This window comes from Cydia pomonella, chromosome 1 (assembly GCF_033807575.1).
Source record: "Cydia pomonella isolate Wapato2018A chromosome 1, ilCydPomo1, whole genome shotgun sequence".
NCBI classification, from domain to species: domain Eukaryota; kingdom Metazoa; phylum Arthropoda; class Insecta; order Lepidoptera; family Tortricidae; genus Cydia; species Cydia pomonella.
Window position 1 is genome coordinate 23,044,768 of NC_084703.1, and position 15,642 is coordinate 23,060,409.

General features: G+C 36.3%; 2 protein-coding genes across 4 annotated transcripts in view; both read left to right on the top strand.

The window, feature by feature from the left end:
- The window catches only part of LOC133527363 (proton-coupled amino acid transporter-like protein CG1139), a 61,359-nt gene that overhangs the window by 23,882 nt on the left and 21,835 nt on the right, over positions 1–15,642 (top strand). For all 3 annotated transcript variants that reach the window (XM_061864326.1, XM_061864340.1, XM_061864332.1), the window contains one exon: positions 13,895–14,014. In XM_061864326.1, the coding sequence (XP_061720310.1) occupies positions 13,895–14,014 (120 nt within the window). The remainder of the gene's footprint in view (positions 1–13,894; positions 14,015–15,642) is intronic.
- LOC133517968 (uncharacterized) lies at positions 9,381–11,407 on the top strand. Its single transcript, XM_061851474.1, has one exon. The coding sequence runs from the start codon at positions 10,072–10,074 to the stop codon at positions 10,651–10,653; it is 582 nt and encodes a 193-aa protein (XP_061707458.1). The 5' UTR covers positions 9,381–10,071; the 3' UTR covers positions 10,654–11,407.

The window sequence follows — 15,642 nt, forward strand, 5'->3', positions numbered from 1 at the left end:
ACAAACCAAATAATTGATTGCTCATTTTACACAAAAACAAACAAATCTTTGCGAGAAATTAAATTGTACGTCAAATCATAACTTTATGGAAGGTAGATGCAAGGAAGAAAATCTCCATATACCAAAAAGAGTCCGACTAAAACCCATAAATAAGTGGCGCTACAATACCTACCTAGAATACTTGAGAAAAAAATCTAATCATAGATAGCGCACTTCACTCCGTCTCCGTCAATAACGCCTAGGTTCTTAGCTACTGTAGCGCTACTCTGGAGAGATTTGGAACTATTATTTATAGTTGACAGCTGGACACTTTTGCAACAATTCTGCCTGAGGAGTTTCTGTTCCTTGCCTCTACCTTCCATAAATAACTTTTTTCACGCATGTCACGCAACCGTAGTTATTTTTATAATCAGAGACAAACTAGAGTCAGTCCCAACTGCAAGATCGTTTGAGGCAAAGAGCATATAATCACTACGTGTTTGAGGTCCTATCGTGCGAGATTAGGCAAAATTGTTTGCACGTGACATTTCATGTCGAGAGACGTAAGCATAGAGGTCAAATTAAACTTTTGTTTTTCAGAGATGTTCGAAATTTGAATATCGTTATAAAAAATTTTTTGTAACAAAATATAGTTCGTGTCCTCCACGATGACGCGCAGATTTGTCAAATCTAACCTTTAATTACATGACAGTACGAGTCAAGGCACGCGTCGTCGTGAATGACACGATCTATATAATATTAGAGTATGTAATGATTATGGCAATGTATATTAGACGAAGTGTAAATATACTTTATGACCATTATACCAATAATAACATTATGTATGCCGTTAATTAGGTATTACGGTAGTATGCCAATTATTACGTTATTCGGAATAACTATATAGGTATCAAACTATAATATCTGAAAAGTTATTATAAAAAATGTATTGCACCCTCTATATACCAACTAGTAGGAATTGGTATATTTATTTGGTATATTTTTTTTTTACTACCTACTTACTTTTTATGATGTATGGAAAGGACTAAAGGAAAAGTAAGTATGTATAGTAAAATATCTCAGCATGAATAAATAATAGGAACTCAAAAGGATTGTACTTAGATAAAATTATTACAAAAATATTACGGTAATGTAAACTTGCTCAACATCGCCAACGTAGGTATCATGCCCAAGAATGTCTAACGCGAAAAAACAGTCATTCTCTAGCAAAAGAAAAACAATCAGCGACATTCCTAGATGTTAAATAGTCTATGTCTCGATACCGTTCTCCGAAGACTTGGTCAATTAATTATAACGTCAATTATATATGTATTTGTTATTTAAATTGTGGTTTTAACTATATTTCGCAAACTTAAACCTTTAAAATAGTTTAGCAATGCTCGCCTACGTATATTGTACAGTGTGAGGCAAGCTCGCGCACGACCTTCGACGATTACCAAATAGCTCGGCCCAGAGCAGGTGCTGATAGTATACAAGGTGCTGAGCTCACGAGGAACCCGAACGATTTTTGAGGTCCAAAGAAGGAAAATTTTTATGAGTTTAGGTCAATTTCGGTAAAAATATTTGTGTTTCTGAACGTATTTCTACATTCGTCAGGTGACAAGCAAAACTCACTTTAATTACTATAAAAATAATTAAACAAAAGTCAACCTTATTTTAGTAGTAGTATGGATCAGTATGGCTAAGAACTTGCGGAGGTAATTAAGGAGTTTTGCTTGTCACCTGACGATATGTTCTGGAAAACCCACTTTGTCAGCAGAAAAAGGCGCGAAATTAAAATTTTCTTTACGAAGACACCCATTTAGCCTACATTTTTTTAAATTTTCCTACGTTTTCTACTGAGGGCTTGCCAAACTATAAAAGTAAATGGTACTTTTTGCGTTAATTCAAAGTGTTACTTGTCACTTTTTGATCAATAAGGATATTTAGACTAGGCCCCGTCGTAGCAACAGTGCCATCAATAAAGAGTTTTGCACCAGGTGCCAATATAACGATATATTCGGGTTCCGTACAAAATTTTGTTCACGGAACACTTATGGAATAACTTCGGTCTTGCAAATTGTTAAATTCGGTAATTGTTTTATTGTTATTAACTCTAAACCTTTGACGACCGGTCTGGCCTAGTGGGTAGTGACCCTGCCTACGAAGCCGATGGTCCCGGGTTCAAATCCTGGTAAGGGCATTTATTTGTGTGCTGAGCATGGATATTTGTTCCTGAGTCATGGGTGTTTTCTATGTATTTAAGTATTTATAAATATTTATATATTATATATATCGTTGTCTAAGTACCCTCAACTCTGGAGTTGCAGGTGAACATAGGCTACGGAGACTGCTTACCATCAGGCAGGCCGTATGCTTGTTTGCCACCGATGTAGTATAAAAAAAAACACAAGCCTTATTGAGCTTACTGTGGGACTTAGTCAATTTGTGTAATAATGTCCTATAATATTTATTATTATTTATTTATTTAAACCTAGGCGAATCCAGAAAAGTTTATAGGACATTTTAATAGTCTTTAAATATGATCAAGTATACACTGTTAAAATCTTTGGAGTTCGTCGTGAGTACGTTGTATGTATGTTATATAAGTACTTAAGTACATAATAGTTTTTCTGTCGACCAGACTACATTAAGCTCCCATGGCCATCGTCGGCACCCCGCGTCAAATACTGTATGTAAACTTACCAAAGGAAAAACTTGAAATAGGCTAAGTAGGTATTGGCTCATGTGTAACAAAAGCATGCAATGAATTAGCTTTTTACATATTTAGCTTATGAGTAATATATTAAATCAGGTGTCACTTTACGGAAGTCCAATTTAATTAGTAGAATAATATTTGCTTTGCTATTCCGCTAAAAAACGTGCTACTCAATTAGTGCCAACCTGTTAATACACATTTAGGTAGGTATTTGCGTATTTTTGCGTGTTTTATTTTTCCCGCTTTTAAAAATAGGAAAAATTCAATTAACTACGGCCAACTGGGTGCCTAGCCAACGTGCCAATCGTTTACGCTCCGTAACATAGCGTAGTCATATCTCTATATCACTCTTCCATATTAGTGCGACAGTGACAGTTGTGTTTCGTTCGTCACGAAACTGCTTAACGATTGGCACGTTGGCTACGCACCTTGATTAACTTGCATTATTATTGATAATGCTTCTTCACGAGCGTAGGCACTTATACCGCAGACTGTATTTTTTTTTTTTATGGAGGATAGGCAGGCGTTTGACCACGACCACACCTGATGGTAAGTGATGATGCGGTCTACTACGGTGGAGCACGCTTACCTATGAGATACCTATTTACTCTAGCCTTGAAGAGATTCAGATTGTACTCATACGGAAACACAGACTCGGGCAGGGCATTCCACTCCTTGGCAGTTCGCATAAGGAATGTTGAAGCGAAACGCTTCGTGCGTATTTGTGGAATACCTACGCAATATAATTTGTGCAATTCCTCAGCACACTCTCCGAAATGTATCCTATAAAAGATCGTTAGGCTGGCAACCTTGCGACGATGCTCCAGACTTTGAAGTCGAGCATTCGTCAGATCGTCGTCATTAATAATTCTCTTGGCCCTCCTCTCGACTGACTCAAGCGCCTCAAGCTGGTATTTGGCTGAACCATCCCACAGATGTGAACAGTATTCCACACACGATCGGACTTGTGCTTGGTAAAGGTCGAGCAGCTGCCTAGGTGTAAAATACTGCCTCACCTTGTTGAGGATGCCCAGCTTTTTTGCTGCTAACTGTGCTTTCGACTCGATGTGCGGGCCGAAGTTGAGTTTCGAAAGTTGTTTGTTATTTAGTTACGACACTTACGACTATTACGATTCTGCTGGTTTAGCAAAATAGTTAATTAATACATGGAAATTATACCAAAAAAGAGGTGTTGTCTTACATCAAATGAGGTAGTTCTGTTTTTTATACATATTGGTAGCGATGAAATAGTAATGACAAATCCAAGTTTTCGACCTCAAAAGCACTTCGGATCATTTTGTGTATAATCGCTGTACTGTATACAGCGAGGGAAATTGTTACAACTCGTATCTCTTGTATATCTTTGATGAATCAGGCTGGTCCTCTGAATCCACAGCATTCCTTTTGGGGCCAGCGTGTGTGGTAGCATTTCTTCGTCAAACTGATCAGGTTGGTCGAAATTGTCATTTGACGGTGGATTATCAATGAATGGTTTTTCAATGTCGGCGCACATCTCCGGTCCTGTATATTCTCGCACTATTGACCATTGCTGTAGTTGCAAACAGCTGAGCATTTGAGTCCGGTTTTCCTGCAACCACAGCTGCTGGTATAACCTTTTTACAGTTAGTTACAGTTAGTTCAAAATTTTACAAACCTTTGAGACGCCGTATCTTATGAACTATTTGGCTTACTAAGAAAAAAGCGGCCAAGTGCGAGTCGGACTCGCGCATGAAGGAATCCGTACAATTTAAGACGTATTAAAAAAAATCTACTTACTAGATCTTGTTCAACATTTTACCACTTTGGACACACATTTTACCACTTTGGAAGTGTCTCTCGCGCAAACTATTCAGTTTAGAAAATTTTTGAAGACCTATCCATAGATACCCCACACGTATATGTTTGATGAAAAATTTTTTTTTTTAAATTTTATGACGTATTAAAAAAAAACTACTCACTAGATCTCGTTCAAACCAATTTTCGGTGGAAGTTTGTATGGTAATGTATATCATATATTTTTTTTAGATTTTTCATTCTGTTATTTTAGAAGTTACAGGGGGGGGGACACACTTTTTTTCACTTTGGAAGGTTCTCTCGCGCAAACTATTCAGTTTAGAAAAAAATGATATTAGAAACCTTAATATCATTTTTGAAGACCTATCCATAGATACCCCACACGTATGGGTATGATGAAAAAAATTTTTTTTTTTTAATTTCATGACGTATTAAAAAAAAACTACTTACTAGATCTCGTTCAAACCAATTTTCGGTGGAAGTTTACATGGCAATGTATATCATATATTTTTTTTAGATTTTTAATTCTGTTATTTTAGAAGTTACGGGGGGGGGGGGGGACACACATTTTACCACTTTGGAAGTGTCTCTCGCGCAAACTATTCATTTTATAAAAAAATGATATTAGAAACCTCAATATCATTTTTGAAGACCTATCCATAGATACCCCACACGTATGGATTTGATGAAAAAAGATTTTTTGAGTTTCAGTTCTAAGTATGGGGAACCCCCAAAATTTATTGTTTTTTTTCTATTTTTGTGTGAACATCTTAATGCGGTTCATAGAATACATCCACTTACTAAGTTTGAACAGTACAGCTCTTATAGTTTCGGAAATAAGTGGCTGTGACAGAATCGGACAGACAGACGGACATGACGAATCTATAAGGGTTCCGTTTTTTGCCATTTGGCTACGGAACCCTAAAATCTATAAGGGTTCCGTTTTTTTGCCATTTGGCTACGGAACCCTAAAAATATAGTCAATTAATTGCAAATTCCTTCTTCTTAAAAGTGTGTATAGTGATTTTTGCCGTAACTCCAGATTTTGGTGGAAAAAAATTACAACAACTGAAAAAAGTCCCAAAATTTAATCGACTTTCGTATGTACTATTGAGGTCGAAAACTTGTATTTGTTCACTACCAACATATTAAAAAAAGCGGCCAAGTGCGAGTCGGACTCGCGCATGAAGGGTTCCGTACCATTTAAGACGTATTAAAAAAAAACTACTCACTAGATCTCGTTCAAACCAATTTTCGGTGGAAGTTTGTATGGTAATGTATATCATATATTTTTTTTAGATTTTTCATTCTGTTATTTTAGAAGTTACAGGGGGGGGGACACACTTTTTTTCACTTTGGAAGGTTCTCTCGCGCAAACTATTCAGTTTAGAAAAAAATGATATTAGAAACCTTAATATCATTTTTGAAGACCTATCCATAGATACCCCACACGTATGGGTATGATGAAAAAAATTTTTTTTTTTTAATTTCATGACGTATTAAAAAAAAACTACTTACTAGATCTCGTTCAAACCAATTTTCGGTGGAAGTTTACATGGCAATGTATATCATATATTTTTTTTAGATTTTTAATTCTGTTATTTTAGAAGTTACGGGGGGGGGGGGGGGGGGACACACATTTTACCACTTTGGAAGTGTCTCTCGCGCAAACTATTCATTTTATAAAAAAATGATATTAGAAACCTCAATATCATTTTTGAAGACCTATCCATAGATACCCCACACGTATGGATTTGATGAAAAAAGATTTTTTGAGTTTCAGTTCTAAGTATGGGGAACCCCCAAAATTTATTGTTTTTTTTCTATTTTTGTGTGAACATCTTAATGCGGTTCATAGAATACATCCACTTACTAAGTTTGAACAGTACAGCTCTTATAGTTTCGGAAATAAGTGGCTGTGACAGAATCGGACAGACAGACGGACATGACGAATCTATAAGGGTTCCGTTTTTTGCCATTTGGCTACGGAACCCTAAAATCTATAAGGGTTCCGTTTTTTGCCATTTGGCTACGGAACCCTAAAAATATAGTCAATTAATTGCAAATTCCTTCTTCTTAAAAGTGTGTATAGTGATTTTTGCCGTAACTCCAGATTTTGGTGGAAAAAAATTACAACAACTGAAAAAAGTCCCAAAATTTAATCGACTTTCGTATGTACTATTGAGGTCGAAAACTTGTATTTGTTCACTACCAACATATTAAAAAAAGCGGCCAAGTGCGAGTCGGACTCGCGCATGAAGGGTTCCGTACCATTTAAGACGTATTAAAAAAAAATCTACTTGCTAGATCTTGTTCAACATTTTACCACTTTGGACACACACATTTTACCACTTTGGAACTGTCTCTCGCGCAAACTATTCAGTTTAGAAAAAAATTATGTTAGGAACCTAAATATCATTTTTGAAGACCTATCCATAGATACCCCACACGTATGGGTTTGATGAAAAAAAATTTTTTTTTTATTTATTGACGTATTAAAAAAAACTACTCACTAGATCTCGTTCAAACCAATTTTCGGTGGAAGTTTGCATGGTAATGTATATCATATATTTTTTTTAGATTTTTCATTCTGTTATTTTAGAAGTTACAGGGGGGGGGAACACACATTTTTTCACTTTGGAAGTGTCTCTCGCGCAAACTATTCAGTTTAGAAAAAAATGATATTAGAAACCTAAATATCATTTTTGAAGACCTATCCCTAGATACCCCACACGTATGGGTTTGATGAAAAAAAAAAATTTTTTAATTTTTATGACGTATTAAAAAAAAACTACTTACTAGATCTCGTTCGAACCAATTTTCGGTGGAAGTTTGCATGGCAATGTATATCATATATTTTTTTTAGATTTTTCATTCTGTTATTTTAGAAGTTACAGGGGGGGGGACACACATTTTTTCATTTTGGAAGTGTCTCTCGCGCAAACTATTCAGTTTAGAAAAAAATGATATTAGAAACCTAAATATCATTTTTGAAGACCTATCCCTAGATACCCCACACGTATGGGTTTGATGAAAAAAAAAATTTTTTTTAATTTTTATGACGTATTAAAAAAAAACTACTTACTACATCTCGTTCGAACCAATTTTCAGTGGAAGTTTGCATGGCAATGTATATCATATATTTTTTTCAGATTTTTCGTTCTGTTATTTTAGAAGTTACGGGGGGGGGGGGGGGACACACTTTTTACCACTTTGGAAGTGTCTCTCGCGCAAACTTTTCAGTTTAGAAAAAAATGATATTAGAAACCTCAATATCATTTTTAAAGACCTATCCATAGATACCCCACACGTATGGGTTTGATGAAAAAAGATTTTTTGAGTTTCAGTTCTAAGTATGGGGAACCCCCAAAATTTATTGTTTTTTTTTTCTATTTTTGTGTAAACATCATAATGCGGTTCATAAAATACATCTACTTACCAAGTTTGAACAGTATAGCTTTTATAGTTTCGGAAAAAAGTGGCTGTGACAGAATCGGACAGACAGACGGACATGACGAATCTATAAGGGTTCCGTTTTTTGCCATTTGGCTACGGAACCCTAAAAACAGATCTACCTAATTCATGTTAGGTAAAATGTACTAATTCCATGGGCTAAATGAATTAGAACCGCGAACATCGAAAATTTCGAGCAACTACCTCTGTCGCTCCAATTACGCCTTAATTGGAATAAAAGAGGCAGTTGATCGAAATTTTCGATTATCGATGTTCGTAGGCACTCTGCTAGGACTAAAATGCTGACTGCTGTCACATCCCAGCAAAATAGCAAATTAACAAAGATTTGGGTAAATTTATTTACAAGATCAGTGAGGGCCAGTCCAGATGGGACAACTTTAGCCCAATCTGATTAAATTGTGTGATCAAATCAGGTGGTGTGGACGCAAAAATAAAATTGGCTCGCAGATCACACTTGATTCGATTTTAAGATTTTGACCGATCAAATGGAGATGCGGACACAAGAACCCCAATTTTTGACGCTATAGTACATAATATGTGTAATGCAAAACGGATACGGAACTCAAATATGTCAATCCGAAAAAATCTGCGAATAATTTTACTTTATAAATTTTTAGAAGTTCATTGTTTTGATTGTATAATAAAATACGTAAAATATGGTGTTTTTATATAATTTTAAACTTTTATTTCATTAATTAATTATATTGAATGAAGACTCGTAGGGTGTTTTGGAACAATGCTGTCTGACTTATTTCGGGGGTCTATTATTAACCGTCAATATACCGTTAAATTACGTGTGAACTTTTTTTGCCTCTTACTTTTTGCTAATGACGTGAAAGGGACAAAGACAATAGAATCCGAATATTTTGAACTTGTATTAGACCCCGCACGTTGAAATTACATTCGAATATAAAGGTGACTTGAATGTTATTTTGTCTCACTCAGTGAGCTAAATGCGATTTTGCTCACTGTTTTTAAGCAGCAAATTACCCTTGTTGGAGCTGCTGACGTGAAAAAGATGTAGTTATTATATTACATGTAGTGCGTATCCAACCATCGCATTTTCACGGAAAAGCACGAACGTGTTATACCTACTGTTTCAATCAGTCTCAATACAAAAAGTACTGAGATTGACTGAAAAAGCATGACAAATACCGAATGTTTTCAAGAAAATACGATGACAAAAGATTGGATACTACATCTGCATTTAAAATAAGTAAGTAGGTGCTTATTCCAAACCACGAAGCAAGTATACTATACAGTTGCCAAATGCGTGCGCTCATGAGGGATAGAATATACGTAATGCTAAGAAATCGAAAACACATTTTAACATTCCTGTCAACATACCAAAAACAATCTACGTAATTGAGTCGGATTCATTGTAGTCAATCAGTCTATCTATCAATCAGTGGGGACTATACGTCTCGGCCATTTTGATGTGGCACTTAGGACTTCTAATCTAAACCCATATAGGGTTCTCATTTTATGGCTTGGTGGAATACATTTAGTAAACCACCATAATCCAATATCCGTGAAGGTTGCGAGTTACGTTAAATTTATAATTACATAAATCGCATATAGGCTTTTATTGGTTTCAAGTAGAAGATACCTAAGTACTACAAATTTAGCGAAAACATACATAGATATAAAAACTCACTGTTCACACAAGATATTAAGAAGAGTAAAGTAGAATAAAACTTCGTAGAAACTTGCAGTTCCAAAGTTCAAACATTGTTATAAAAGACAAATTAACGCCAGGATCACCCACAACACAAAGCAATGTTATTACCCAATAAAGTGACTCTCATGCATGGGCAATCTCAATGAATAGCAGCTACTTATTCGTCATCTGTTGCGATATGGTATTATTGTTACTTAGAGGATCTGTAACACACTTTCACTTTTAACTTTGGAATCCCCCAATTTGGCCCAACGGCGAGCCAGTTGACTTGGGGCCACAACCGATAGCACTCCTCTGCAAAAATGGTAAGAGCTTTTCGGATATACGACACTCGTGTTAAAAATCCGTGCGCTCGAACTTAGTTCTTAAATTTATTTGTATTTTGTAGAGATCTACGATCATCCTGTTACTTCTGTGCTGTATAATGGCTACAGTGAGCGCAGAGGTAGAAGAAACTAAAGACTTGGAATTAAATAATCCGGAAGACTTGGAGAGACGACATCGTAGGCGTAAAAAACCGCACAATGCCGGACCCTGTGGAAGTGGATACGGGAGGACTTTTGGGTTTCAAGATTATACGTATATTTCGGCTCCAGTCATGAACTATTTTTTCGGATGTGGAGTAGCCCCAGTGCCAGTAGCACCATTATTACCCTACCCACAGCTGCCAGCGGCCGCACCTTACCCCGTGCAAATCGGAGTGAGCCAGTCACAGCATCACCACGGAGGTCATCACGGAGGCCATCACGGAGGCCACCACGGTCATGGACATATCGGTGGACATAATCAAGTAGGAAATTATCCCTCGGGTTACGGCCAAAACCAACCCTTTTATGGACCAGGAGCATTTCAACAGCCAAGTCGACCGCTCCAAAACGTAGTATCAGCAGCGGCTTCAGGTTTGGGCAATGTCCTGGCTGACTACATAAACCGTCCTAGAAAAACTCAAAAGCAAATTAACAGACAAGTGAATCAATTTTTGAAACCAATATATAAACTGTTTTAAAAATATTTAGTTTACGTGTACGTGTTAGTTCTAAGCGCCAAGGTGATGTGCATCCAAAACAAATCAGCAAAATTTATTTAAATCGTGTTCAAATTTTGTTTTGACTTAACTAGATGTTAAGAATCAGTACCTGATGATAATGAGAGTAAGTACCTATAAGTGCACTCATACCTAAATGTGCATGATGGAACCTACCGCTGTGAAAATAAAAGCGGCCAAGTGCGAGTCGGACTCGCCCATGAAGGGTTCCGTACCATTTTTGACGTATTAAAAAAACTACTTACTAGATCTGGTTGAAACCAATTTTCGTTGGAAGTTTGCATGGTAATATATATCATATATTTTTTTTAGATTTTTCATTCCGTTATTTTAGAAGTTACAGGGGGGGGGGGGACACTTTTTTCACTTTGGAAGTGTCTCTCGCGCAAACTATTCAGTTTAGAAAAAAATGATATTAAAAACCTAAATATCATTTTTGAAGACCTATCCTTAGATACCCCACACGTATGGGTTTGATGAAAAAAGATTTTTTGAGTTTCAGTTCTAAGTATGGGGAACCCCCAAAATTTATTGTTTTTTTTTTTTCTATTTTTGTGTAAACATCATAATGCGGTTCATAGAATCCAAGTTTGAACAGTATAGCTTTTATAGTTTCGGAAAAAAGTGGCTGTGACAGAATCGGACAGACAGACGGACATGACGAATCTATAAGGGTTCCGTTTTTTGCCATTTGGCTACGGAACCCTAAAAACACCTCATATAACCATGTCTATCGCAAAATAAATAATACGAATTTATCTTTAATTGTTGTTAATTTGTTTTATTTTAATACTTGAAGCGAGAAAGCGCTCATGTTGTCTATTAAAAAAGTAAAGATAAGGTAGTAGAGACTAGAAAAAAAGTAAGATAGTATCATTCTCTTTGCCAACTTGATATAAAATTGAGCTCAACACATACTCACATAATTCTGTTGGCTAGAGGTTCCAACATTGCGCACCTCTAAAATGATCATGGCGGCTCAGGGTACCAAACGGAGTGTATGCGGTTTTTGATTTTTTATCTGTGAATGGCTGCACAGATACGATATAAACACACACACGGGGGGGGGGGGGGGGGGGACACACTTTTTACCACTTTGGAAGTGTCCAAAGTGGTAAAAAGTGTGTCCCCCCCCCCCCCCGTAACTTCTAAAATAACAGAATGAAAAATCTAAAAAAAATATATGATATACATTGCCATGCAAACTTCCACCGAAAATTGGTTCGAACGAGATCTAGTAAGTAGTTTTTTTAATACGTCATAAATGGTACGGAACCCTTCATGGGCGAGTCCGACTCGCACTTGGCCGCTTTTTTTACACAAGATAAAAAAAATCATGCCTGTCTCGCCAGCAATATCGGCAAACAAAGACATTTATTAACCTGGTTATCTACACTACAGTTGTAAAAATATATTATTTACAGTACATATGATGCTACTTTACCGCACGAGTGCGAAAATTAGCATATTACGTTACTGTGTCGAACATTTAAAGGGCCACATGTACTGTAAAACGTTGTACGATACATGTGCGAATAGGTAATTCGCAACTCGTGTCGATTTAAAACACTTCCTTCGGTCGTGTTTTAATGTATCGCCACTCGTTTCGAATTTCCTATTTTTCGCACTTGTATCGTAATGTACTATTATAAGCCTCGTTAAGGTTCTTGACTTTGATTAAATATAAAATGAAAATCGGTCAATAGAATCATGAATGAGTATGAGTATGAATATGAGTTGAATTTTATTGCTAATGTCGACTCCATAGCTCGCTAACTTCCGGAAAAAATTCCGATGCCTATGTATAAGTAAGAATAATAAGTAAAAGGAAATAGATATTGCTCGTTCTATATATGATATATATACTGATTAAATACGAGTACCTACATTGTGCTTGCTTTAATAAATTACGTAATGATAATAGTAAATCTACATTAAGGCACATAGGTAAAAAAATAAAATCTTGATGTGTATTTTACGTCATCACATAATCATTGTTTTAAATTAATTTAAATTTACTTCTAAGAGCATTATTAAAATAAATATTTTTATCACAGTACCTAGCCTTTCTCTCAGTAATGTATAAGTAATATCTACAAGTAGTACCTACTCGACTGTTGTTTCAATTCTATGCACTTGAAACGGCAACTGTGTCAACAACTATTACTGTCTATCTGTAGATGCGGTTTATAATTGCAATGCGAATTAAAATTAAAAACCATATATAGTATACGAATTGTGCTATTTATGTTGTACAATCGGCATCATTAGTAGCTGATAAGATTACGCAACAAAAGTATCTACCATTTTCTAATGAGTTCACAAAAAGAGATGTGTCTCTATATTGATGATGATTGATATTGTGTCTATATATCTAAGGACGAGCATAAGGCTAAGGGCACTAAGAATGGTAGTACCATTCAGCGGCGTCACTCACGATTTGGAGCCAATCATCAACCAATCGCGTTGTGCCGTTTAGACCGCACGATTGTCTCGAATTAGTGCGCGTGACACCGCTGTACTGGCCCCACTCTTATTATTGCCCGTAAGGCCCGTCCTTAGAATTAACACAGTCAGATACTTTAGAACGCGAAGGTAGTCATACCTATACCTATCATTATTTCTTAAACTCGTCATAGAAGTCGTCAGATACTTTCGGTGCGTTATTCTGTGCTCTACTTTTAATGCTGACTGTACCTAGAGCATGCAAAGCGATCAACTTGTTTTATTAGGTATACATATAGACATACAGAATGGGTAAATATATTCAAGTTGGGACCTTACATACTCCATATTAACTACAATTGTCCAAAAATACTAAAAATACCTAGTATTACTTACTTCCTATTTCTAGTGACTACACAATAATATACTAATCTATCTACTCTTGTCCTCCTCCCCGCTTCATTTGGCTCTTTCGGCGTTGCGATGTATCTAATCGTACCTAGCTTTGTAAATGTCTAACTCTAATAAATATATGTAATACCCTCGCATCTATGTATAAGTGTGTTAACACCCTTGTTAAAAAGTACAAGTCAAGTGTAAAAGTATAGGTGCAAACTTCTTACTCATAAATATATGTACATACTTATATTGGTATGAATTAAGAATTATAGGACATATTTTTGAGTAAGGACTATGCACTCATATTTTTACAATTGACTGTACCGTAGTTTAGAACATGTTATTGAATTACTCACAGGATTCCGTCTGAGGGGTATGGCGTATTTCAGTCAAGAGAGGCCATCATTCCACTAGAAAAGTCACAACTGGAGCCTGAGAATGCAGAGTCAGAGCCGCACCAGGTCACCCATCCCACGTCGTAAGTTTTACTAAACGTCGTAATTTTTACACGAACTATCGTGTCACCCACGATGACGCGCAGATTTGTTAAGTCTAACCTTTAAAAAAACATACACACCGAATTGATAACCTCCTCCTTTTGAAATCTTGAAGTCGGTTAATGACATGACAATACGAGTCAAGGCACGTGTCTTCGTAAACGACACGATCTATTACTCAGTACAGAGAATACAAGGGTCATAGAGAGAAAAATGTTTCCTCTATGATCTTCACAAAAGTAGCGTTCTGTAACGGGGGAAGTTAACCCATTCAGGGCCAGCGACTCAGCGTATGGGTCATGCTCAAACAGTTCCGCAGGGCCAGTGACTCACATGTGAGTCATGAAGAAATTTTGATTTAAATTTAAACGAAACATAATTTGACGTAATAACATACGTATCCACTAAGTTAACAACCCTTTCTATAAGGTAAAGCCTGACAACAGTTTATTTAACCCTGAGATAGAGTCGCTGCAAACAGCTTATATATGGCAATAATGTGCGTACGTCATGTATAGTCGGGGTAGTGGGCATTGGCTTCATGTTGATACTCGTATAATGTCAAAACATTGCTTACAAAAAATTCGATTCTTTCAATTTACCTATTTGTCAAAATCTCATTCTAAATATTCAATATTTATATATTCTTCGTTTTCTGACTCTGACGAATTCTGATTTTCATCAGATTTGTGTCGCTTTCAGGACCACGTTCAGTCTCCAATTCGATTATAGGACCTTTTTCCTATCGTCTTAAATTTTTTAACATGGTCACAACTATTGCTCCAATTTTTTTGAGTTACTTCCTATACGATAATAATTTATTAAAATTTTTAATCATTAATGATATAGACTGAATTCAAAATAATTTAACATAACTTAACTAAAATCTGAAAATTTAAATAAGTTTTATACCTGAAAACTATCTTCAACAAGCTTTAGAATTGCCTTATTATCGATAGGCACATTTTTAGTTGCCACTTTAGCTTTTACAATGCCCCAAATCATCTCAATAGGATTTAAATCACAGTGATTTGGTGGTAATCTTATCACTTTGTGTCCGCATGTGGAGAGAATCGTGTCTATTTCATATATTGGTTCAGGTTTGTGACGTCTCAAAATCTTCACCAATCTAACTTTGGATGCTTTATGTGGAAATGAAATTTTATTCGAACGCAGCCACTCTGCAATGACATGCTTTCTGTCGCCAGATGTTGGTGGTTTATTAATGCGAAAGGAATTGTCATCATCATCATTCGCTTGCCCTTATCCCATTCATTTGGGGTCGGCGCAGCATGTCTTTTCCTTCCATATCTTTCTGTCACCCGTCATCTCATCGTTCACTTGCGTTCGTTTCATGTCATCTCTCACACAATCCATCCACCGTTTCCTAGGTTTTCCTCTGCCGTTCCATCCCTCCACATTCATTCGTAATACCTTTCTCGTCACATGACTTTCATCCTTCCGCATCACATGCCCATACCATGCTAGGCGATTCGCTCTTACTTTTTCTATTATGGGTGCAACTTTCAGACTTCCTCTTATATACTCATTCCTTATCCTATCCATACTTGTAACACCACACATCCATCTTAACATTCTCATTTCCGCT

Bases quoted from the DNA above. Each gene is read 5' to 3' on its own strand.
- LOC133517968 (XM_061851474.1), top strand. From the start codon at position 10,072: ATGGCTACAGTGAGCGCAGAGGTAGAAGAAACTAAAGACTTGGAATTA.